The sequence below is a fragment of the Aulonocara stuartgranti genome (assembly GCF_965226115.1).
Source record: "Aulonocara stuartgranti genome assembly, chromosome: 11".
In the NCBI taxonomy this organism is placed as follows: domain Eukaryota; kingdom Metazoa; phylum Chordata; class Actinopteri; order Cichliformes; family Cichlidae; genus Aulonocara; species Aulonocara stuartgranti.
This window is the reverse complement of record NC_138947.1, coordinates 26,810,184-26,836,389: the sequence shown is the minus strand read 5'-3', so window position 1 is coordinate 26,836,389 and position 26,206 is coordinate 26,810,184. Positions and strand designations below refer to the sequence as shown.

The 26,206-nt window shown below is 38.9% G+C and overlaps 1 protein-coding gene across 3 annotated transcripts; it reads left to right on the top strand.

Annotated features, from left to right (window-relative positions):
- The first annotated feature begins 509 nt into the window (after nucleotides 1–509).
- mroh1 (maestro heat-like repeat family member 1) lies at nucleotides 510–26,116 on the top strand. Of its 3 annotated transcripts, XM_082552630.1 has the most exons (46): nucleotides 510–703; nucleotides 1,363–1,466; nucleotides 2,466–2,568; nucleotides 2,711–2,856; nucleotides 3,625–3,756; nucleotides 4,144–4,306; nucleotides 5,084–5,182; nucleotides 5,344–5,495; nucleotides 6,115–6,255; nucleotides 6,449–6,541; nucleotides 7,713–7,791; nucleotides 8,113–8,226; nucleotides 8,449–8,522; nucleotides 8,686–8,808; nucleotides 9,304–9,411; nucleotides 9,655–9,799; nucleotides 9,999–10,039; nucleotides 10,506–10,647; nucleotides 10,895–10,947; nucleotides 11,173–11,280; nucleotides 11,985–12,104; nucleotides 12,218–12,340; nucleotides 12,961–13,107; nucleotides 13,780–13,806; nucleotides 15,070–15,192; nucleotides 15,290–15,369; nucleotides 15,702–15,843; nucleotides 15,984–16,079; nucleotides 17,069–17,173; nucleotides 17,276–17,411; nucleotides 17,624–17,736; nucleotides 17,941–18,093; nucleotides 19,100–19,156; nucleotides 19,419–19,516; nucleotides 19,667–19,832; nucleotides 20,029–20,198; nucleotides 20,317–20,454; nucleotides 20,646–20,760; nucleotides 20,929–21,075; nucleotides 21,152–21,218; nucleotides 21,359–21,480; nucleotides 21,882–22,031; nucleotides 22,156–22,290; nucleotides 22,470–22,572; nucleotides 22,724–22,789; nucleotides 22,875–26,116. In XM_082552630.1, the coding sequence occupies exons 3-46, from the start codon at nucleotides 2,547–2,549 to the stop codon at nucleotides 22,949–22,951; spliced, it is 4,911 nt and encodes a 1,636-aa protein (XP_082408756.1). In that variant the 5' UTR covers nucleotides 510–703; nucleotides 1,363–1,466; nucleotides 2,466–2,546; the 3' UTR covers nucleotides 22,952–26,116. The 3 variants fall into 3 exon arrangements, with proteins under 3 accessions (XP_082408756.1, XP_082408755.1, XP_082408757.1); XM_082552629.1 differs by lacking the exon at nucleotides 1,363–1,466 and having other exon boundaries at nucleotides 511–703; XM_082552631.1 differs by lacking the exons at nucleotides 1,363–1,466; nucleotides 13,780–13,806 and having other exon boundaries at nucleotides 511–703.
- The last annotated feature ends 90 nt before the right edge of the window (nucleotides 26,117–26,206 follow it).

Genomic DNA, 26,206 nt, shown 5'->3' with positions numbered 1-26,206 from the left:
TTGGAATTTGTACTTTTATTGTTTGATGAAATAATGTGGTCTTTTCCCCAGTAACCCTTGTTAGAGTCCTAAAAGACATAAATATTAAATCTATAGTTAGAAAAAACATCTACTTTATCAATCAATCAATGATTCAATCAATCAATGAATCAATCTTTATTGACAGACGTTTCGTCTATAAAAGGATCATACCCTTTTTTTTTAATTCATAACCACAACTCCATTACAGTATGGAGATTTGTTCTATTAGTACTAGTATGTTAAAATTGCGTTTGTGCTCCATTTACACTCACACTTACGCTTGAATGTTTTTCTTTGAGTAAATCACATCAAACACCCACATCCACTTTATCTTTTTTAGCCGTTTTTACTTTTTTTTAAAATAATGAATTATGATGAGGTACCCAGTTTACCCAACAGAAATAAATACTAATTTGATGACGCACTTGAGCAAGTCAAAGTCTCGATACCTCTCGGTAGCAGTGAAAGTGGCAGCTCTATGTGTTTCAGGTCTGCACGCTAGCCACGCCCCCTGCCTGATGCGTTCCTGCTGACTGAAAGCACATGACCAAGCGTGTTTACACCTGCAGTCTTTAGTCAGGCGCTAACGTCAACTGTGACACGGATACGCAAGCCTGTTTTTTAAACCAAGATAAGACTTGACCGTGGGGTGAGAGATTATTGTTTGGCAGACCCTCGGCTGGTAAGTTAGCCATATTAGAAAGGCCGCTGTTTTGCTTCAATAAGAAGGCTAGTAGCTCTTCCGTAGCAGCAGCTGCTGCTAGGTTAGCACACTAATGACTCTTGAGTAGGTTGCGACAGCAGCATCACCACCAAAGCAGGTAAAAGCTAAAGGTTTAACAGTTCACTCATGTATAAGTGGCTTCACTTCAGGCACTCTACTTAGCTTAGCCCACACGGTGTGTTTGCTTGCAATGTCATCGTTCTTTATGGTATAATCAACGTACAATTACAATAAATGACTGAACGAGCTAGCAACGATTCAGTTGTTGGTTATGTTAACCCTTTAGCACAGCAGGTGTGGCGGACTGATAAAAAGTTAAGTCCTATTGACCAGATAGTGGCAGTTTTTGGTTGAATACAGCCTTAAACTCATTAATAGGTGTTAGCGTGTCTCAGTGTGAACTTGTCACAGAGGTCACAATCAACTGTCTGCTCTCAGGTAGCTTCCCGCAGGTTCCCTGTGTCTACGTGAGTTGTTGTAATCAGAGGTTAAACTGAGATTTGGCAGGTGAAGGCACAAAGATTGGCTGCAGCAGGGCCAAATAATTACTGTGAGTTAGAAGTAAGTTACATAAAAATGTGTTCTGTGATGTCCAGTAGATGTTTCTTTGTCTGCAGATTGTGATCAGCTGAACTGCCATGCTACTCCGATATTCCCTGCTCTTTATGGATTTAACCACCTGAATTCAACAAGATATAAGCAGATGTTAAGACAGTAAAAGGTAGACTTCGGTGAATGAGTCTAATCCGCATCAACTTAATCACCTTAAATATAAACTCATGTAACCCATTAGCAGTACCCAAGATATATTCAGTTCAACATACTAATTCTCTGTAAACTTGATAACAATACTGCAAACTAACCAGTGTAGCATGCAGTAAACTGCCTACTGCCATATTTTCATGTAAGCATTTGCAAAATGTTAGGCAAAAACATAATTCAACAACACATCATGCATAATCCAGTATCTGATTTAAAACTCAGAGACTGCTCAGCATGTGAAAATCCCATTCTTTAAAAATAAATAACTCATCTTTCTGGCATCTTTCTCCATATGTCAGTGATGCATGTTAACATTTTTTTCCTCTCCCTGGGAAAAAAAAAGCAACTGAGCATTTAGCTCACGGATGTATTTTGCAACACACTGCACGGATATAGTTTGTGCATTTGTTGATATTTGTTGAGCTGTTTTAAAGTTACTTTTTACAATACTTCCCCATTAAAAATCATTTCTTACCTCTTCTGTGGCACTAACTAGATGCAGACTACCGTGAAACCTTATTTAAATCAGCACCATTAATTGCATCACAGGGATGAAAAGGAAAAAGGGATGTGTTTAAGATGTAAATGAACCATGGGATGTCATTGTTTTCTTATTATTGAGCAAGTGTCTCCATGCCATCACTGGAAACAAGCACAACTCACTCAATAGTAAGATGCACTAACCTCTCTATCAGATGTAATTAATCATTAACTGAAGGCGGTGGGATGCTATTTCAGATTGTTCCAACCCACTTTAACCCCTGGTTGTCATGTTTTTGCATACATTACTGCACATATTTGATAAAGGAACATCCATACTGGGATGGTAGTATGAACATTTTAAATGAATCAAATGATTTTGGTTGCTCCCAAGTCAAAACAGCAGTTTATTTCCAATGAAAAAATGGCAATATTAAGAACAGTATTAACTGTAAATACTGTATACTGTCTTCGGTAGCTCTAGCCCATCTGTATCCCAGGAGAAACAACCCCTCTTTGGCCTCTGGCTCCAGGAAGCCAGAGCTCCTTGCTGTCCAACATGGATGAGACGGATGTTGAACGTGAGTCTCTTCCCTTCCCTACTGAAGGCTAAGCCACATGTATTTGACATTGGTCAATTCAGCTTTCTGAAATGTTGTCCATCCACTTATGTTTACTCCTTTTCTGCTCCGATATGCTTCTGAGGTTGTGTTTTCCTTTCAGAGGTGACCCTGGCTCTTCTTGATGCAGCCACCGATAAAGACTCAGAAGTCCAGGAACAAGTCAGGAAGTCTATTTTGACTCTGGGAAAACAGCAGCCAGACCGAGTGTTGGCCATGTGTCAGGACTACCTCCTGAAACACCCTAAGGTAACAACCCAGAATAGTGAGAGTCCTTAGGAAGACGAAAGTCAGCCATAATTACGTAACTAAGAAAACAACTGCAAAGTCGTTTAATGTTTAAAAGCAATATGGACTGTTAAATCTATTTTGAGCCTGTTTTTCTGCATTTTTTTCCTGCACACAGATGCAGAGACTTTTGATACCGTTGTAGCCACTGAATTCATTCAGTTCATTAGTTGGCTTTTTTAAATTTAGATGGTGTAAAATGTTCTTGGTGATATATTCTTTGCTTATCTAAAGGCAGTCCCTGACATTCAGCAGAAAACAGAGTCATGCTGTTATGTTTCAGATTAACTGCTCCTGTAGCATTTTAATTTCCTGTTTCACTCCATTGTGTTCCTGTTCTCCTTTATGTTAATGACCTTGTCAGTGAGGCTGATACTGTTTTCATCTTATTAATCCGTCCGTATCATCATGCTAAAATGTGCTTAGGGAGACATATACTATAACAGAAACTACCACAAAGGCTATTTTGGAAGCTCTGCCTTTCTATGGACAGATTTTGACAACAAGGTAACACAGCTTTGGGAGATGCAGTCATCAGATTTTACGCTTGTACTGACATCAAAATGAAGGCTGATTTCTGTGTGGTCGGAGAGCTTATTGGCATAGTGACTGATGTTATTCCATCGCAGACCAGCCTGTGGTCCTCTTTTTTTTTTTTTTTTTTTTTTTCCATGCTTTTATATCGCCTCTTCATATCTTCCTCTTCTTCATCTCATCTTTCTTCTGTAGCTGGTGGTGAGCCACAGAGTTGTGATTCTTCGGACTATTGAGCTGATTGTTAGCTGCAGGATAGAGGAGATCAGTCCTTCCAGGATAAAGAGTATTATCTCCCTGGCCTCAGATGAAATGACTCGATCAAAGGTAAATTATTTATGTTTGTGAAGGTTCTCAGTCGCCCAGGTCATCGTAGTCTAAGGAGCTTGGAAAGAAAAGCATCTGGACTTCTTTAAGTGGACCTTTCACCTCTCATCCGAGAAGCTTCTTCAGTTCTTCTTCTTTAGAGCTAAAGAAGCTGAGAGGTGTAACGTCTTCAAGAAACTTAAAGAAGTCCAGATGTTTTTCTTTCTAAGCTCCTTTGACAAAGGTAGAATATTTACTTTTAATCATTGATTTTTGTGTTTTTTAAGAGTGTGGACATTACATGATTGAGTTTTGATTAAGATATCTTAAAAGCCTTAGTCATACAGTTTCGTGTGGCCCCTTTCTTACATCCTCTTCATTGTTGTTCTGCCTTCATGGTTGATTCAGGAGGTCATCCCAGACTGGCAGCAGGCAGCCAGTAATATCTTGGTCGCGGTGGGTAATAAGCACATCAATGACATCATGGAGGAGATACTAAGCAAGTTCCAGCCAGGGGTCCTGCCTCACTTCTTTGTAGTTCAAACACTGGCCAACCTCTCTGATTCAAATGGTAAGGACATTTTTACTGGCGTACATGAAAGGAAAAATGTGCAGTCTGTCTTTAAGGAAGCCCACATGCAGGCCAGGGTAGGATTTTGGCTGAGAAGAAAGGAATTGAGCGGTTGCTGAGAAAAGCTGAACCTGTTAAACCTGTCCAGTAAGAGCACTTGCAGGTCAAAGATTTTGCACAACACCAGGATTTTTTTCTTTCTCTCTGTTTTTTAGGAGCACTCTGTGATTACAAATGATTAGGGCTCATTTTTTCCACTAAGTATGGAGTCATACTGGCAGCAGTAAGATATTTTTCAAAACTTCTGAGCTGATGTGTACTTTTCTAATGGATTAGTAAAACTTATTTAGAGCCCTGAACTTCAGTGTCTGTGCTCCAAGTATGGCAGCTACCAAAGTAGCATGTCAGGTAGTTAAACAGAGTTTGTCAGTCTTTAAAGGGCCTTTAAAGTGCGGCTGACGTTACTAATCCTACATTTGAATTTGAGCATGTGTTTTATGGCATGAATGAAGTTGTTGTTTTTTTTCTCCCCAAACTCCATAAAATGAAATCTGGAATAACTTAAAAGAAAAATAATCAGAGTTGTCTGAACTACTCATGTCTGAGTATCACTTATTGTGGTAACAGCCAAATAACTGATAGACAAATCCATTTGAATTATTGTATAAAAATTAGTCTCATAGTGCAAAAATAATGCCAATGTATGTCTCACTGCTGTTATAGAGGAAGAGGGAAATGTAAGCGTGCCATAAATGTGTAATCTGTTCTGTTCTCTAGTTTATGGCATGGTGCCGTTTCTGAATGCTATTCTGGGAACCATGTTACCCATGCTGAGCATGGCAAAACAGGACAACATAAAGTGGGTCTTCTCTTCTGGTAAGAACCACCTGACCTGTTTTCCAGTGGTTTCTTAGATTTTGACTGAACAAACCAAACAAAAAGTGCAGCTTCACAATGTTCGCGTGTTTGCTTTGCCTGCTCTTTACAGTCACACGGCTTTTCTGTTTCCTGTTTTGTTGTTTTTTCTCTCCCTGCAGCTCTGTCTCATTTCAGCGACAGTATCTTGGAGTACCTGGCCAACTTAGACAAGGCTCCAGATCCTTCAGTCAGAAAAGACACGTTCTCCAGTGACATCTATGCTGCTTTTGAAATCCTCTTCAATAACTGGTTACAAAGCAGAGAGCCCAAGGTAGGTTGATCGTGCAAGATGATATGAAATGCAGTGGACTATACAACTGAAAAACCACCTACATTTTGCAAGAAGTCATGGGTTGAGGCATTGTTGAAGGAAGCTGAATCATTAAGGAAGCAGAAGTAAGCCATCCAAAGCTGCAATGACAAATAAAAAAATAAATGATAAAAGCTAAATTAATTTTCTCACAGAGAGAACACTTGGTGTAATTTACTCTCCTATCCTGGAGAGACACTGTTTTATTGGGAAATTCCCAAAAAAATGTTTTTTGAGTTTTCTGGAAGGTGCAATCTGTTTTAGTCAACAAAAGAGAGTCACAAAACTCAACTAGAAGAGGGTGACATCTTTACTTTTTGTACTGACTCTATATTAATCTGTGTTACTGAACCAAACAATTAAACCGTTTGTTGCACAATTGGGAAGATACAACTGTTTATTAGAAGAGTATTTAGTTAAATTATCTCAGAAAGAGGCTTGTTCTGGGAACTAATATTTATTCAATCACAGGTTATTGATGTGAAGGTCATTCTTATTACACATATGTCCAAGTACTCACCTAATCTTTGTCATCTCTATCACCTCATATTCTGACTTTTCTTTTCTGTTTGGCTTCCAGTTGAGGCTGACAGTGGCTGAGGCGGTGGGATCAATGTGTCATCTGATGGCCAGCGATAAACTGGAGGAACAGATTCCCAGACTTGTTCCTGCCATCCTGTCCCTGTACAAGAAAAACAACGAGCACTACATCATTAGCAAGGTGGGCACAGTGTGATGCATCAGTGTAGGGATTGTTTATTATGGGTTTTTGTAGAAAGTATAATTTATGTAAGGAAATGGAGGACCATTACTCTCTGAGCATCTCTAAACTCTGTCCTGGCTTTAAGTAGAAGTGCATCTTAAACTGAGTCTGAGCCTTTGCGTGAGTGTACCTGTTTTGTTTTTCTAAACAGAGTCTGTGCCAAGTCCTAGATGCATCTGTCAACATGGGCAGCAGGGTGCTGGAGGCACAACTGGAAGCTCTGCTCTTTGCACTGCACCAACAGGTACACCTTAAGTGCATTTCTTTGCATGGTAATAAATTGGTATCATTGATTGTGTAGTGTATTGATGAGAAACAAATGGTTAGAAGAATTGTTTCTCAGTATTTCTGTTTGGTGCTGAACTACTTATGGTATTGAAAGCACAAATCTGTGAATGAATGGACTGGGTTAATTCTTGCGAATTGCTCACCTGTGCTGCTTTTCTTAGTTGATGAATCAAATGACCGTAACTGTTACTGAGGTCACACATTTTCACATCCTTGTGACTCAGCTGACACTTGGCCTGATGCCTGCGTCTTGCAAAATTTCACCTCAACTACGTAATGTGATGTGATGGCATAATGTTACAGCAGCAGTGTCTGTTACAGTTCCTTTTGTAATTTTTTTCCCTCCATTTTATATATGTAATATTTAACGGTGCTTAAAAGCGCATGTTGCTGTTAAGAATGTGTTCCTACAACATTTTCAGTTCTTATTTTCAGCTGAGAAGTGTACCCGAAGTGGGAAAGTGGTGGCACATGAAGCTTTTCAAAAACAATAAACACATGTGACTTTGTGCTGTAAAAACAGACCATGTGCTCAGACTGTTAATTTTTTTTATTATGGTTTTCAAAAATGCACTGGTCCATGCAAAAATGAACTCATGTTAATATTCTCCCATTCTTCAGCAGCAGGAGAACACCATCATCCCTATATATGATACAGCTGCAGGAGAGCGTTTATACAAATGTTTTATTGCCTTTAGCTGCTTGATTTGCACTCTGACTTGTAGATTATGAGCAGAGTCCTTGTTATGTAAAATTATATCAGTCCCATTTTTAATATACAAATGCAGTGATTCGTATTAGGTAGATATACATTTCCTGGCTGTCACTGATCCAAACACACATCTGCACCCATGACACCCGAAGCCACAGAAACCAAATTAGAAAACTGTATTTTATCCATGCTGAATAACACATACGCTGTTATTATCACAGCTGTTTTAATACAAGGGATAAAGGTAATGGTAAAAATATTATTTAGAATAATGCGACATGTAGCACAACTGTGTTATAGTGAGCCATTTTTAATGACATCTAAAATAATCTAATCTACCGCCACCATTATTTTCCTGATGTAACTAAAAGTCACCAGAATAGACACCATGATGCTCTTCCCTTGTTTCTACCAGGTGTCTGCCCCTGTTGACTACAGTAACCCTCCTACTGTCAAGAACCACAATGAGGTCCTGCGCTGCTTCAGTTTGATTGGTACTAATTTTACTTTTATTTTTCTTCTTATGTTGATGTGGAGTGCACAGTGACAGCTGAATGTTGTCCGGTCAAGCTTTTCTATCTGGTTTAGCTCTGGAGAGTCACAAGAGCAGTAATGAGATGTGCATTAGCGTGTTAGACCCAGTTTCCACCACAGGATAATTGCATTAACTGTGGCAGTTTGTGGACTGCTCTTATCCTCTGTCTTGCTTTGCTTGCCTTTTTTTGACCTGATTATTACATCTGTGTCAATTTATGCATTTCACATTTAAATGTATTTATTTTATTTTTTTTAAACTTCTAATTCTCTCCCTTTAGCGAACTCTTTCCCAGATCGCCTGGTTATGTTTGTTCTTCAGAAGTTGGAGAACAGTAATGAGAGAAGCAGGATGGGCTCCTTGGCTGTCCTCCGTCACCTCATCAACTCCTCCAGTAAGGAAATACAATAACAGCTCCAAGCATGACACACACTATTCCCTGATCACACACTTGCCTGTTTTACGGCACACAGACATTTCAAGACAAGTAAGAAGCAAATTGTTCAGTTTACCTAAATCACGTGATAGTATTTATGTATCTATGTGTGCATACATAGAAGTGTTGATTCATTTGATTATTTAAGACTTTGCCTTTATTAGTACCTGTGCATTACAGCTTCTACTATGGAGAGCAAGAAGCTGCTGATTCTGGCCAGCATCAGACAGCCGATGGCTGACCACAGCAACAAGGTAACGCGCACACACACACACACACACACACACACACACACACACCTTTTTATTTTATTTTTTTTGACTATCATGCTGTTAGATGGATGAACATATTCTTCTTGTGTTTTACTCTTTTCCTTAAGCTTTTAGTTGTTTAGACAATGATGTCATTGTTTCCCAGGTGAAGAAGCGTGTGGTCCAAGTGATCAGTGCCATGGCTCATCACGGCTACTTGGAGTTAGAGGGAGGAGAGTTACTGGTTCGATTCATAGTTCAACATTGTGCTTTACCTGACACGTATCAGGTACAACTCCTTTTGTGTTCATTTCCCCCCTTTTTTTTTTTTTTCCTGATTTGTATGGAAGTTCTCTGTTAGTTGCATTTTCAGTGCTGTATGTGTGTGTTAGTATGGTGGCTTTTTGTTGTATATATGTACACAATGTACAAAATGGTAACAGTAAAAACAAATATCATTTTCTGTTTTCCATGTGATTAAAATCTAAGGTGCAAACATGAATGATGACATGCAAACAAGCCCATTAATGCCCAGACATTCATAATCATTCACAATTCATAATTCACAAATGAGCTTTAATACTTTATCTTAAAGTCTATAAGATTAATGAACTATATGGAGCTGAAAATGACAGATTCTGCAGATGTGAAACATCAGTCCTCTCACAGATAACCTGAGGACTTTAGCACCCCAGATTAAGGAAGAACTGTACAGAAGGACCAGCAAAGATGTTTTTAAGTAAAATATGTATTACTACCTGTGCCCTTTTCTGTGTGTCTTCAGCGGAGTCAGAGGCCCACAGATCCAGAGGAGGTAACTAACGAGTCACTCAGGTCAATGTGTGACAACACCCTTCATCTCCTCACTACCACTGTTGGACGACTAGCCGATGTATGTACCCTTTCTACCAGTCTGATCTGATAAATATTGTGTATATATATTAACATGTGTTGTTCAGGAAACGGTGTTAGCAGCAGGTGTTTCTTATGTCTTTATTTTATGCTGTGCATGTGTGAAACTTCCCTGACTAGTAGTGTAGGTCAGTTAAATTTGATTTGTACTACTAGTCAGTTAAAAGTGTTACATTTAAGAACTTTGCTGTGATATTTAACATGTGTGTTTTCTTGTTTGAAGGTACTGTGGCCAAAGTTGCTGTTTTATCTGACCCCTTCACAGTACAGCAATGCCACTACTCCTCTTTGTAAAAGTCTCATAGTGCTGGGCAGCAAGAAGAAAAATAACCAAGAGCCCAGCTTCAAAATCGACTTTACACGGGAAGGTACATGGCTATAGACACTTCTTTATGTAACGTGTGGAAAGCAGTGTGCTGTAAGGGGTCTATGTTGAAATGTTGTGTGTGGAAGTGGAAAAAATAATATTATAAATAACTTTATAAGCATTGAAATTTGTTCTTACGTCTCTTGTTCTTGTTCTGAATGATCAGTTTAACCTAAACATGTCTCATCTCTGTCCTTTAGTCAATCTACCATCTCCACAAACACTGATGATCAGACTGCTGGTAAGCAAATATAGAAGCATCGGCTAAACCTAATTCCCTTTTTGCATCTTCAGTATTCAAATAAAGGCTTGCCAAGCATCCCATCTAATAATTGGCTGGAGCAAAATTTTTGTAATAAAATTTAAAAAAAGAAAATTAAACAAAAAGAAAAAAGGACTGCATGGATTTATTATGCTAATTTAATCCCCGGGGGGTGGGTGTGTGTGTGTGTGTGAGTGTGATCTGCATATAATGATGGGGTGTTATATGCATACTGTGAGTGAAAGTTAAGTCTGTATGTGTGTTTTTTGTGTGCGTGCATGCGTTTGTTTCACTCTCTATGGCTTTTAATCCCAAATTCTTTGTAGTTGCATTTTTTTCTCTAGCTCCTCCTACCACGGAGCAATAACCAAGTTAGACAGATTTACTGCAATTGTTTGTCTTTTATGTGATCTGTGATATAAATGATACGTATCTGTTTTTGTAGGTGAATGCAGCTTTTCCATTCAATAACAGAGATCATGGCGCTCCGTCCCTCCATCTCCTCCAAATCCTCAGTATTAACATTCACCCCAATGCTGAGGCAGTCTGGGACAAAGAAATAGCTCCACTGCTTACAGTACTAGAGGGTATGAAAATATGTGCACATACAGTAATCATTTTATGCATTTATTTGTATTATACTATATATGTGCTTTGCTGTAGTTACACAAACTGGCACTTTTGCCCTTCAGGGGTTCTCATGCTTGGTTTTTGTTTTTGTTTTTTTGTTTTTTCTTGTAAAGATGATCGTCACCTTGAGTGTCATCCTCATGCACAGTATTTTTCACTATGCTGCTGCCAGAGCTTTCTGACTGTGGTTTTTGGTTTTAACAGAGTCCGCTGCAGAGAGTCTGGATAAGAAGGAATGGGACAAGAGGTTACTGGAGGTGTGTGGGTTTATTTTTAATATTCCCTCTTCAAATGCATTAGTGATTTTCAGCTGAATAAAACAAAAATATCGTCCCACTTATTTGGGAAGAGAGTGAATGATGGTTGTCATCATTATTAGATTATTTATATAGTTAGACTGTTATGATCCCTGCTTCATCAAAAAACATTTAAGTCAATTAATTTGATCAAAGTCATCCTAACGGTGCTAAAACTGTCCACAGCTCTTGTCTAAAACCCTGACAGCACTTGATGATGATAAGTGGGTATGTCAGTTGGCAGCTGAATCAACCAGATACCTCCCTACATATAACAACGCCTTAGAGGAGAAGGTAGGTACCTTTTTAACAGTAAAGGTTTATTAAATCAGTTCAGAGCTGCTAAGACTTCAAAGCAAACTTAATTTAGAAGTGAAAAATATGGAGCAGGTAGAGGGTGGTAATAAATCTAAGAAAAACGTCAGAATTTCTGACAGTAAAATTGTCAATTTCCAAGAGAAGAAAACTGCAATATTCTAAGATTTCCATCACAAAAATGAGACCACAGTTCACACAGCACACATTAGCACTAAAATGATGCCCATGGTACTCCTTGTGCATATTTTGGCAAGACTGTGCAATGAGAGCTGATGCCAAACGTTCATCATCTCACCCAAATCACCAAGTTGTTTTCTTCTAAATGGGTCCATTTTTTTCATGCTAATATTATGAATCATATTTAAATCACAAGTATTTCTTCATTCTTAAATCCAATTGCAAGGTATAATTTGATTTGGTCATCTGCTGCAGACATAATGAATGCTTAGCAGAACACATAAAATTTATATTTATTTATTTATATATATATTTTTTTGATTGCATACAGAAAGTTGAAAAGTTACACCTGACCAAGGGTGTAGCTTGAAAATAAACAAAACTTAACTAGTAAATTTTGTATAGTATAATTGATATCACAGATGTTCCTCTTATAGGAGAGAAAGATATGAAAATGCTGCTTAGATATTTATATAATGAGCCTTTTTTTTCCCTTTTTTTAGAGCTTCCTATATCGATGTATAGGAGTGACTCTCCAACACTGTTTCAATAAAGACCTGGTCAAAAAACAGCTGCATGAAGTTCTCCTCGCAGCTCGGCACAATGATGCAGTCGAAAGAGAGGTACCTGAAACTGTCACCTGACAATATTCTTTCGTACAAAACTCATGTCACTTTCGATGTTGTTGCACAGGTTTATAGTCTGACTCTAAATTCCCGTCATCTGCATCTCTCAGGGAGTGGCGATGGGCGTCGGTCTGTGTGCAAATAGCCACTTGGAGGGAACTCTGGCCAAGCTGGATGAGTTTGGAAAATCGGATGCCTTCAAGAAGTCACCGAGCATCTTTAACCTGCTGAAAGTACGATGGAAAATGTGCAAATAACAAGTTTCCTTATGTTTATTTTATGTAGAGCAGTGTTCATTTAGACGTCAAATTTTGATTTGTTCACAATCTTTTGACCAAAATCTCATTCTAAAAAAATCTAAATTCTTGTAGTTTTAGCTAAATATCATAAGATATGAGACCAAATCTGACGTTGGCTACATTATAAAGTGTGAAAGAGTGTCAAGTTTTGTTGGTGACAGTTTCTCAACACTGTTTATTTTCCTTGACATGAAATATCAAATGTGTCCATATGTCTACTCTTCTCTTCCTCTCATATGTTAATTTAAGATCAGAGATTACTTCTGACTGGATCACTTCCATATTCCCACCCGTCTATACACCTGTCTCTTAGATAGTTCTTATTGGATCTTGTCTCTGCAGAATATTTTCAATATTTTTTTTTCGTTGACAAAAAGTGGCAACACATCCCGTCATCGTTTTTGTCCTCGAGCATTATTTTTTATTTCCTTGTCAGCTTGTTTTTATTAGGAAAAAGTGTGACAAAAATTATTGGTTAACAAAATGAATACTGATTGTACAGTTTTTTTACAAAAAACAAAACGGCTGGTTATTCCTTTCTTGTCTAACCTCAGGAGCGTAATGATGTCGAGGTGGAGAAGGTGAAAAGCACATTAATCCTGTGCTACGGTCAGGTGGCTGCGAACGCCCCTCCAGAAAAGATTCTGAACCGCATTGATCAGGACATCCTACGCTGCATCAGTAAACATTTCAACACCAAGGTATGGAAACACAGAGAAACAGTCCTGTGATTTAGTAGTTTGCCATTGTTTGAGATGGTGTTGCTGGGTGTCACAGACTCCTGCATCACTTAGGTCAGCGGTCCCCAACCCCCTGGCTGGGGACCAGTCTGTGAGTCGTCTGGTCTGTGCCGCGAGAGTTGAGGCTTAGGTGTATATATTTGAAAGAAATATTTACGCATTACCATAGCGACCAGAGAGCATTAAGGGGCAGAGAGGAGGATGTTACTCTCAATGCTGTCGGCGCATTTCAGGAGGACGCTGCTAATAAAGTTACACAATTACACAGTGAATTTGCCTTTATTATTATATTTACAAAATACCACAGTTTTTGTCTTGGTCGTATCATTTTATTTTGTTGTATTTATCCGCAACACCTTAAAGGCCAGTCTGTGAAAATATTGTCTGACATTAAACGGGTCTGTGGTGCTAAAAAGGTTGGGGACCGCTGACTTAGGTGATCAGACAGTTCATGAGAAGAAAGAGAAAAAACAGCAAACTGAGCTAAGATCCAGGTCTGATGCTACAGGCAGTGAACAAGGAAACTCTTAATTTTAACAGCTTATTGATGAACATTTTATTTGACTGAATCCTGCAGGAATCAGGGCTGTGTTTGTATGTGAGCTCATTCCTTATCACCTTTTCTTTATGCAGGTTCTGGGGATTAAAGTAGAGACAAAGGTATCGTCACAGGAATCCAGGAGCTTTGTCTTTAATCCTTGCTAGTTAACATTTCCTCTTTCTTCAGTTTGATCTCACCCTCCTTTCTTAATATATTTCTGCATAAAATCTGCATACTTTTGGTGATATTGTCACTAAAATCATACATGAAAGTCTTCAATTTGAGAGCGCTGTGCAGTAAAACAGCCTTTTCATTATGCTTCAACCCAGCTTCACTGCATACATGTGAAGTTTCACGGTGCAAGAGCACCAGACTTTACTGTCCTCTGAAGGCATTCATGTATGATCGATCACTAACATGTTTCCAGTGTGGTGGTGGAGTTTATGTTGATTTTTAAAATGCAATTTAAAACTTTTTTACAATCACCTAATAGCAATGAGACTAAAATATATCCCAGCTAAATTTGGTTGTTGAACCGTCGGAAACCATATTGAGCATCACTTCTTATTGCAATAAGGGACCGTGGTGTACTTCTGGGAAATGTAGCTTCAAAGTGATGCATCACTGAAAATATCTCACACACTCACTTCAGGAAAGCTTGAAAGATTTTTTTATCTTTTGTTGTCGGCTCTCAGCTACAAAGAGCAGATGATAAGAAACTAGCAGACCACCTTTCTTACATTAGTCCTTACTAAATAATATTCAGGTTTACGACAATATTGTATTATGTGTGTGCTGTTAAGCTGTTAACATTTTGTCTTGTGATTATAATCATTTGGGGCAAAGAAACAGCTGTGTTTACGGCATTGTTCTAGTCAGGGTGACATTGATAAATAACACCTTCAGGTCCGTCTCTCTCTGTTCTTCACTATAAGCTCTACTCTTTCTTTCTTTTTGCCTTATTTGCTTAAAGGTTGATTGCTGTTACATTACTCACTGGTGACTCGCACGCTGTGTGAACGCCTTTTATGTCTTACTGATCAGAGCTTGCAGATGTTGTGGTGTTCTACTGATCACCTCACATTTCTTTCCATCCATAGGCATGGAGGATCAATCTGCAATATACATGTTGGATTGATTTAATTAATTAGCTGACTGATTTATTATTATATGTATTTTATTGTTTATTTTTACTATGCTTTGTTTAGAGTTGTGTCTGCTAAAACAGGTTTGCAGTGCATCTTGTTCATTCTTGATAACGGAGACTGCCTCTTGACCCGAATCATTTTCTCTCTTTGTTTTTTTTTGTTGTTTTTTTTATGTCTTTGTGTGTCATTTGTCTTTATTTTGTGCACCGTCATCTCTGCATTTTCCCAATACAGGACCTGACTATGAAGCTCAGTTTGATCCAGAGTGTTGGCCTCATAGCCAGAGCCATCAGTGAGTGTGTGAAGAAACAGGGCTACATCTTCTCTCGCAAGCAGGAGCTCATTACTGTTATGCTGGTCAGTGGAAATTAAGGGCCAGCTTCTTGTTACACAGTAATTGCAGACAGTAAGAACAGCAGACATGTTCTTGTCTTTTATTTTTTTCACTGGTCAGGACTTCATTAAGGCAGAGCAAGCTGATGCACTGAGGACTCCAGTACGCCAGCTTGTGATGAGCACGTGTGCCAACCTTATGTATCCTTCACTTCAGTGAAGAAACTGAACTTTGCAAAGTAATATGACACAAATTAAGTCCCTTAATAATAGAGACTAACAGCTACTGAATATATGTACAGAGCGCTTACTAATAAATGAGTGTTTGTAGTAGTTAATCTTACTGTTTGCACTGAATGAACTGTAAAACTTTGATTTGGGGTGACTTCCTTTTGCAGACTTAAATGATAACCACAGAACTCAAAGTCAACAGAAGACAAATACGAGGCAGCACTTTGCTGACGTGAAATGAATCATCAGTGACTGAAGCTCTGTCATCTCCCAGTGTTTTATCTTTGACCTTAATGCCTCAGTCCACTGGACCCTCCGATGAGCGAGAATGAGAACTTTGACTTGCTAAAGGTGTGTATCAACAGTGTGTTCTGTCTGCCAGCTGAGACGAACACTCCAGAGAAAACTAAAGAAGAGGAGCCGCTCGACCCCAAGCAGAGAAAGGTGAAGTGAGATAGACTGAGATCTGCTGTAGTTTGTTTGTACCACCTCTGATCTTTATAGCAAACTTTGTCTGTCATTGTAGCCAAGTATTTTAAATGCTGTCATGCTGTCAGTCAATATATTCTGGTGGATCTCTACAGGCGCTGTACAAAGACACGCTGGCTGCTCTGCAGGAGCTGCTGAAGAGCGTATTGGCTAAAGATCCAACACCCGACGGTTTACAGAATGTCTTTAAGGTGAAGCCTGCCGCTTCAGCAAATGCTCTTGTTTTCACTTGGCTATTCAATATGTTATTTATTTAATTTTTAAAAAATAAATGAGGTCATTTTGTCATAAGATTAAGGGGCTGATGAAAATCTTTACTAGTAGTTTTGGTCGAGCAGTAGAAGAATGGGGAATAAAATCAATACAGAATAGTATCACAGTGTTTTACATGGTGATAATAGATCGATTAAGGGAAACAAAATATCAATATTCTATTAAATAAATAATACTTCTATTAGAAAAATAATTTAAATACTCTCTAACCATCATCCTGACATAATGTTGACTCAGTTTAATGCAAGTGAGAAACTGTCCAACACTGGACACACTTAGCTCGACTAAAGCTAGCTCCTACTTCAAAGCACGCTGATGGCTCAGTCACAGCAGCCTCCTCACGCTCCAGCATTGACAGCAGGTTTTAGTGAAGGGTCTAAAGCAGGATCTGCTTAACAATCTCATTTAAAGCACAAAAAATAAAGGCAATAACTTTATCTTATAGAGTAAAACAAATACTGAAATAGTTTAACTTTGAAGACAAATCACCTTTTTAAACTGAAAAATAAATTCCAAAATATGCTTTTGAATATATTCAGCATATGTTAAAAGTACAATAATATTATATTGTGAGTGAAGTATAGTGACAATATTGTATCATTAGGTATCTGGTGATTCTAGCACTATTTATTTCTGGTTTTAAGTGCATGATACAAATTGCTCTTTCTCTGCTTTTAATTTTAGTTTCTGTCAGTCCTGCTCACGACTCCAGTTCCACAAATAACTTTATAAAAATCTTTAAGTATTGTAGACTGCCATACAGTAATGATTGACTTTAACATGCCAGTATCATATCGTAGTGTACGTGTAAAGCTCTTGTAAAGGACAAAGTAAAGCACTATACAAATACAGGCCATTTACCATAGTGTATGTAACCTGCGTTTTCTGATGTGACTTCCTTGTGCAGCACATTGAATCATGGTTGAGTTCTGGACAGGACCACGAGAGGGAGCGAGCTATCACAGCCACAGCTCACATACTGGCTTACTACCTGGATAACCTGACTGTCAAGGTACACACAAAAACATAGGGCAGATATATTGGTGACAAAATGTTTTTATAATTCAATGGATAATCGTGTAATTACCATTTAACAACTCAAAACTTTGTGTAGAACATGGTGTCTTTCCACAACCTTGGAGCTCTGCTGGGCCGCCTGTCTCCACGCTGTTCGGACCCTGTCCCTGCCGTGCGCGCTGCTGCCGTCGAGTGCATACACACACTCCTTTATATACAACTTCGATATGAAGGTACAGTCATGTAACGCTTTGACATTTTATACATTGTTTTAAGGAAGTACCATGTCATAAAGTGGGGAAAGGTAAGGAGGCAATGATGAGACCCTGTCTGTTATTTTGTAATTAGTTTATAAAAGGAGCAGGGGTTGGATAATCTGGAGTTGAACTGTGAATAATTATTGTCAGTGTAAAACTTATTTAAATATTTCTATCCCTGTTCCTAGGATTCTCTTTGGATTATAAGGATGAATCTGTGGACTCTCTGCTGTTGTTAAAGGATCGGCTGGAGAACCCTGACCACTCAGTTCTGTACAAGACCTGCTCAGACCTTACCAAGGTACGCGCAGGAGAGCTGCAAACTGCTTTATTGCTCGTGCTCAATACTTGTTTTCTTGCCAGTGTGGATTTTATCTTTTAGTATGACACTCAACAATATGTTTGTGCAGTTATCTGTTGTAATGCGTATAGTCTGTCACACTCTGTCCACCATAATGTAGGTGTGTGTGTGTGTGTAACTGTATCTTTCCCTGCATGAAATCAGGTGATGAGTAAGCGTCTGCCTCAGCAGCAGCTGACGACATTGGTGTTCATGCTGTTTGAAGGGCTTGTCGACAGCCAGACAAACTGCTGCCGAGCTTCAACTGTCATTCTGAATACTCTGCTCAAGAACAGAGGAGGCGGACTACAAGATATGGTAACGCACGGACTGCCTTTAGTTGCATTTTCTTATGCCTGTACAGTCATTGCATATGATATAAAGTTGCAAAAGAGAAATCTCTGGAATCACTGACATTTCCTTATAAATAAATGTATACAACATTTGCCTACTCACAAATTTGGGGGATAGCTTTCACAGAACCTTAAGAAGAGGCATTTGAGCGATCCGCCAAGCAGGGAAAAGCAGCAACAAAGCAACAAGCACTTCTAAAGATCTGGATGTTATTCAGCCCGCGAAAACAACTAATTGTCTACAAGTGAATAAAATTTAAGACTACTGCTACTCTCCTGGGAGTAGGCGTCCTTCAAACATCAAAGGGAATAACACTCAGTCTTGGGAGTTGAAGAAGACCAAAGGGCTGCAAAAAACGGCACTGTAAATCTTTAAACCTTGTTAAAGTCTTTGTTCATGTATTCATAAAAAACACTGATCGGGAAAACGCCTAATGAAGGGGAAAGTTTTTTTTTTTTTTTTTTTTTAAAGACCACTTTGAAGGTACAAACTACATTTAAAAACTCAAGATTGGCTGCTTTGCGACCCAAAGGCCAAGAAATCTTTGAATCAATGAGTGAGCAATAAATTCAGAACAGAATTAAACAGCAAAGTGGTTTACAAAAAAAAGACAAAGAAAGGAGGAAATTCCACTTTTTTTGAGCCTCTTAGCTCTGACCTGATTCACATGATCTGGTGTGACCTGTAGAGGCCTGTTAGGTCAAGACATCCCAGAAATGTTGATGAAATATTTCTGAGAATTAAGCAGGACATGGAAAGTATAGCTGTTACTGGTTTAGTTAGATTGTGTTTGTCTAAAATGATCTTGATGGCCGTACAGATGACATCAAATCAAAAGTCCTGCTAAATGTAACCAGCTTCACAGACATGGTTTTGCAACTGTAACAGTGAAGTGCTTTACCTGCTGCTGTCCTGCTGGATCACCAAACACAGCGATTGTTTGTTTCTGTGTTGTTTGGTGTGTATGTAGGTCCCAGAGATGCTGGAGGTGCTGCATGTGCGTCTGCAGAGCGTCACAGAGGACCAGGTAAAGACAAACATGAATGCACAATTCATATATCACACACTTAAATTATTCAGATATTGAGCGTTATCAGCATTTACAATTTAAAGGATTTCTTATTATCCCCATGTTAAAATAACAAAGAGCAAATTAGAAGAATACCTTTGAGCCCTATTTTGCAATGATGAGCCGTTTACTTCACAACTCTCTTACTTTGTTTTCTTGCAGGTACTTAATGAACTCACTCGCTTTGCTAAGAATAACTGTTTTATTGTATTATGTTCAGGTGAGAGTGGCAGTGGGACAAACAGTACTTATCCTGGCTTCTCAGCATCTACAGACTGTTATCAATACACTAGTCAACCAACCACTTCCTTATGACAAGTAAGTATAAAGAACCTTTAAATCCTCTTCCTCAGCATGACCACATGCCAGCTGTTTTTTGTCTTAATATAAGAAAGAATTGCTCATATTTTAGCTGTAACAGATATTTTCTGGGACATGTGTGAACATGAAGCGTATTTGTTCGTGCAGCTGGATCAGTGAGATGTGGATGGCTTTGGGAGCAGACCCCATTGTAGCTAATCAGATCATGGAGATGGTGATGGAGAAACTTAGCATCATGGCACCCTACGTAGACAAGAAGGAGTCATTGATGAGAGGAGGAACAACAAAGGTGGCTACTAATCAGCCACTGGCTGTAAGTTACAAAGTGACTCACTACATGTAAATTGAGATGCAATTGTTGTGCACAGGACACACACATATCATGAAAGTCTGTTGTACAGACTACAAAGAAATTAGCTTGTGTTTAGTTTCTGGTGCTGTTTTTAAACTTGGTAAATTTACTATAGATAATTGATGGGTGTGAATGTTGTGTGACTTTTGTCATTCAGATGACATGCGGTCTCAAGGAGCTGTTATTAAACGGTCAGAGTCAGGAGCCAGCGGTCAGTCTGTTCCCTCGGCTATTCTCCTGCCTCACTGTGCGACTGGGAGCGAGCGTCGGAGTCTCAGCACCAAAGGACAGCAACTCAAAACACACTGCCTCCATCCACGTCGCAGGGTACTCATCTTTTTTTTTTTTTTTATGTATAAAATAAATAAATAAAATCTCTGTCAAGTTAGAATGTCAGGTTTTTCTGTGGGTGAACTTTTGGATCCAATCCTTTCTTCTCTTCCAGGGTAGCAGCTGAAGCGCTGAGAATTTTGTTAGCACGAGCCCAGTTAGATGAGGTGATGAAAAAACTGGATGAGGATAACGCCTGGGATGCAGTGAAGGAAGCCAGTACACATGTTAAAGGAGTGACACTGCTAGCAAGGTACAGATATCTTCATGTTGCACATTGGTAAAGCTGTAAATCTCTTTTAAAACAGTACACTGGAAACACTATGCCCTTGTTTTGCATTTTATCCAAACCCTGTCTTATTAGGAGTTAAAATGTTAATTTAAATGTGCTCTAAATGTGCTATGGTGTCTTTGTAAACAAGCGTTTGTTTGCCTTGTCCTTAGGGCGATGGCTAAGCATGCTGGTCCCAGATTGCCTGCAATCGTGGAGTGTCTGTGTCCATTACTGAACAATATCTATGAATGCCAGCGAATCACTGTCACTGCTTTCTTTTCTGAGGTGATAAACCCAGTGATTACATGTCTCCAATTCTTATCGTTATATCTAAATTGCAAATGACTAAATGAGTATCTTTAGCAGCTTCATTGGCCAGCAGCAGGAGAACAACAATAAAATGTTTTTTATTTATTTTATGTCTTTTGTCACGGTCTTATCTTGTGACTCCAGCTGTTGAACCATCATGTGGTGACAGAGCTGATGTTAGTAGATGTGTTAATGAACAACATGATGGAGAGGATATCAGATCCATGCTGCACGGTCCGCATGTTGTCTGTGCGAGGGCTGGGGAACATAGCCGTGGGCTCACCTGAAAAGGTACGCACACTCACAGCACTCGCACTCAGCCACCCTAACTGTTACGACACTCACTCACATGTAACTTTCATATTAGGTGAATAAATATGCCAAGGAGCTGCTGGCAGCCATGAGTTCAGGAATGGAGGAGAAAGATGATCCAGGTAAGTCAACAGCAGATTAAAAGTGAAAAAAGGTAACGCTAATAAACATTTGTATCTAATTCACTGCAGTGTTTCTTAAAGCGTACATGGTACAGTCATTAATCAGATCTCTCTCTTTTTTCTATATAAAACTGAAACAGGTAAACTGATCACACTTGAGGCCATGTCAGGCTTGTCTAAAGTTCTTGTCCACCTTGACAAGAAAAACGTTCACCTACTCGCGGTCTACATCTTCATGAAGATTAAACCTTTCTTGGAAAGTGTAAGCTTGGTCTTTATATATGTCCTGTATCATGTTATTAATCAAATATTAATCTAAATAAAGTAACATTTTGTTGTATTTTATATCAATATTTCTTAAAAGTTCATTCACATCTGAGGTCAGTTAGATTTCTCAAGCTTTGTTCAGTCCTGTGAGAAGATGACTTTTTAAATATTCAGACGCAAGGAGGCTTTATGAGACACCTGTACGTTTGTGGCTTTTCAGCAGGTGTGCCTACTAACAGGGCCCTTTTTGTAGGCACACCTGTTTACCTGCCTACACCTCTGTGCCTAATAAAGTGAAATTTCCCATTCCAACCTACATGAGACGATGAAACAGGCAATGCACTTTCTCTAGTTGTCTAGATAAAATGCTAAGTGCCGCTTCTGACTCTCAACCAGGAGAACGATGACATCCGCTGTACTTCCATCCATCTCATGGGTAACCTGTCCACGTTTGGCTCAGGAGAGCAAGTGTTCAAAGACCAGATCCACAATGTTCTGGTCAGCCTGCTGTTACACCTGGTTGATCCAAACCCGGAGGTGGTTAAGGTAAAGTTGGAAAGCACACACAAACTGTGACAGCAGCTTTCTCTCTTATTGCAGATACACTTTAGTACTAGAGGGTGAGCTGTTACATGCTGTCATGTAAAAGTGGATTGATTTGTTTGTTTAGGCGTGTAAGTATGCGATGCGAGTGTGTGCTCCTGTAGTGGGATCAGAACAGATCACAGCCATGTTTCAGAACCACCTACATGAAGATAAGAGCTTGCACTACGGAGAATTCATCAACGACCTCACAAAATACCTGGTGAGCTGAGAGACCGTCTGAGTTAAGCTTATTTAAATGTGGGGAGATAAATTCAAACCGTTAGTTTTAGATTTTGTCAGCTTTCTGTCCTGATCTTTGCTTTTCTCACTGCAAAGTTACAATAAATCATAATATAGATGCTCGTTTGTGATGCTTATTGTGTGTTTTGTGGGCTGTAGATTCAGGACTTTCCTGGCATGCTGAACTTCTACCACATTTCAGTCATCCAATTCTTCAAGAGTAACTGGCCTGAGGTCAGAGCAGGAGCTGCCATGTTTATAGGTATCACTGCACTTTAAAAGATCACTCCATATTATAAACTGAAGTTCTATCAATAAGCACGAAGTGTCAAATGAAAACCAGCCTCTGTGTCAGTTAGGTTACAGTATGATAGTTTACAGATGACATGTGATGATGATGTATCCATCATCAGGGTTCATGCTGGGAAATCTTCAAGAGGAGCATCACTCCCACCTCAACATGGGCACCATCACTAAAGGTAAAGTGAAAAAATCCCTTCATTTCCTCTCTGATCTCATTCTGTTTGTTTGCTGGTTTTAATATTTGTGTGCGTTCGTTTACAGGTTTGGTGATGCTGCTTCAAGATCCAGATCCTGTTGTGAGAGTGAAGGCTGCTGAAGCCATGGGACACTTCCACTGACACACACACATACAAATACTAGTAATTCCTTTACACATCAGTGGTCGGTATAGATAGTAATTTAATTGTTTTTTTTTAATATTCAGCACTCTGTGTTCCAGTGTGCAGTCATTCTCAAATTATCCAAATAAACTAACTGCAGACTTTCATTAAGACCAGAACAGGGACCAAAGAGGAAGAAGTGAGGAGTACGAAACCAAACGGTCACATGATCATGCCAATGAAAACTAAAAACACTCAGTCACACACACATGCAGATGCATTTAGCTCTTATAGTCTTAATTTAGCCCCTCTCACCTTTTACTCTGGTACTTGAAGGAAGAGTCGATTCTTAACGGTATTTTAGTGACCCAGGACTGTGCTCTTTACAGATAGACCTCATCTGTAGCATCCTGTCAGTGTGACAGCGACAACGAGATACACTGTGTTCTCTCGATCAATATATTATACGTGAAGTTTCTAATGCGAACATGAAAATACATTTAAACTTGAGTAAAACTTTTTTAGAATAAATATAGTTTCTTTGAATACAGATATATATATGAGCAAGTGAAAGTTGCACATTTGAAGTACATGACTAGTTCACGTGAGCGTGGTTGGTAGCTAGTGTGTGTGTGTGTGTGTGTGTGTGTGTGTGTGTGTGTGTGTGTGTGTGTGTGTGTAGTCATGGCAGCATTTTGTGACCATGTCAGTGAATGTGGAGTTTAGTTCCAGAAAATCTCCGTTACAGGTAGTTGCAGTTTAGTGAGCTTGGTTTTGGTGTACTAAAGACCCCACCCTCCCCCTCACCTTTTGAATCTTTAGCCACTGCTGAGCTGTTTCCCTGCCCTCAGTGAAGACCCTGTGAAACGTGCTTAGATCGATTAGATTTGTGGTTCCACGTGGATGTCTTAAAGTGAAGCATAAAATAAAAATAAATGCACGAGAGCTAGAGCAGATCAGATTTGAAGGGTTGACAGTGTGTCTGGAGGATGTGAGTAATTAATCCATATCATTTAGCCACTAAATCAGCCACCAGTAACCAGCCAGTAGCTGTTAGTGTTTCTATAACCAGCAGGACTCAAGCTTAGTAATGGGAACTGGGTAAGAGTTTGCCTATTGACTAATGCCAGGCTCACTATCACTGTTTAATGATGCTGTTTATAAATCACTACCATCTCTACAGCTGTAACAGTCATGTCTTCAGCCGAGGCTTTTAAAACTGCTTTGATTGTCTTGTTTTATCAGCATATGGTTAATTTTGTTTTTTAATTTCACGTGAACTTCACATTAATCTCACGCGTACACGTTAATCGCCTGGAAAAAAAAAAATCTTTGCCAAACCTCCTGTGTCAACCCTCATAAACACACCAGCCAAAATCATATCAATCCATAACGCTGAGAGGTGTCACATTATTTAGAAAACGAACTCAATTCCAATTAATAATTGTCAAAAAGACAATTGTAGCCAATAAAAGGTTACTAACCTAGTGTTGCTTTGTCAAACAGTCCAGCTAAACGTGATGAAACCAATGCCAAATATCTACAGCCTCATTATATTGTAGCAATGCCGTTAATGATTTTCCTTTATTCTAACTTCGAAAGCACTTGATCCTTGTTTAGTTTTACAGTTGTTGCCTCTATTTGTGTGCTTTTAGGTACTGATGTGGGTGTGCGTGTAAATATGTGTGTGAGCAGTGTCTTATATGAGAATGACTTGAACACAGGACCTTAGTATTTATGTCTCCAATCAATGTGCTCAAAGACAATAAGTCGAAAATAATATGTTGTGCATCCACATTCAAATCGATTTTGGGGCAGAAATTTCCAGAAACTCTGATTAAGGTGATAGCGATGCATCGTTTGTTGTAAAGTTTACCTCTGATATTTCCGTTGCACTTTTAAGCCCTGCTGTGCGGTTCCTGTTTGGGGAACTGGCCGGCAAACCTCTGCTAATTTTCTTCCAAAGTTCAGCATCACAAGTCTTCTTTATTTTTCCCTGTTTACTTTTGCACTTGAACAATTGAGACACATTTGTCTCTTAATACTCACATTCACACTATAAATGTATTAATCGCATACATAAGCTGCTCCTGGATCTGTTTTTGCTAGCCCTACAAACAGGGACTCGTGGCCTCCTGCACTTTCTAACACTATGGCTCGGTTTAGGGTAGTTGGTATTATTCTGTTGTTGTAAACTTTGTACAACTGATATTGATTGTTTCATGTCTTCCTGGTTTTTAACATGTTCTGAATGTCAGATGGTGATTATTTCAAATGTGTCTGCGTGTTGGAGCGTGAATGTGTGCATGTCTGTTTTCAATAGAGTGTGTGAGGACGATGGTAATCAGTGCATCTAAAACGAATAAATAAACAGACCCATTATAACATAACTGGTCATTTTGTATTTTTTTTTTTTTTTTTAAATACCTTTTTCAAAATGAGTTATACTCTTACTACAGCAGATCAACTGAGTTCAGGACTTTGAACGAGACTGGATGGATAAATCTGAGCTAAGAGACCAGCAGATACCCACCTGTCTATATAAAGAGACATTTTCATCCTGTGTGCAGATAACACATGCCACCATTTTTTAATAAAGAGAAATTTTAGCTGAAATTCTTATTTCATATGTGTGACATAGGTGTACTCACCGTAATCATGCAGAAAACTTAGAATAGAAAGTGAAAAACTTCAGATGACTCCAACAGAGAGCTACAATATTCTTGTGTATTCGATGAGCCTCCAACCAGGAAGCATGTTAACAGTTACATTCATACTGTCCTCAAGTGCAGCTCAATGACGATTTCTCTTTATCCAACAACAGATGAAACTGCGCTGAAAAATCAGTCAAGCAATGCCACCAATGAGTATTTCACTCATTACATTAAATTCATTGAGTTGTCTGATCATTCAACATGTTTTCAATGTAAACAGAGGGTTACCAAATTATTACTTAAGGTAATATAACCATGTTGTGTTCTATTACATTGGTCCGTCTTGTGTTCTGCACACGAAAACATAGAGTGGTGACAGTTCTGTGACGGCACATCAAAGTCAGTCACTTGAATATGAATGAATGTTGTGAATGTTAGCACGTAATAGAGCAGGCAACATTATGAGCTGTATTTGTGTATAAAGGCAAAAATGAAAAGTATCTTTCATTACAAGTTTGTGAAAATTCAACTCCAAGCATGTGTGAGTCTTCTTTTTCCTGCTGTTCCCACAGAAGCCCCACAATTCATCTCTCACACATCTTTGCACTTTTTAACAAAT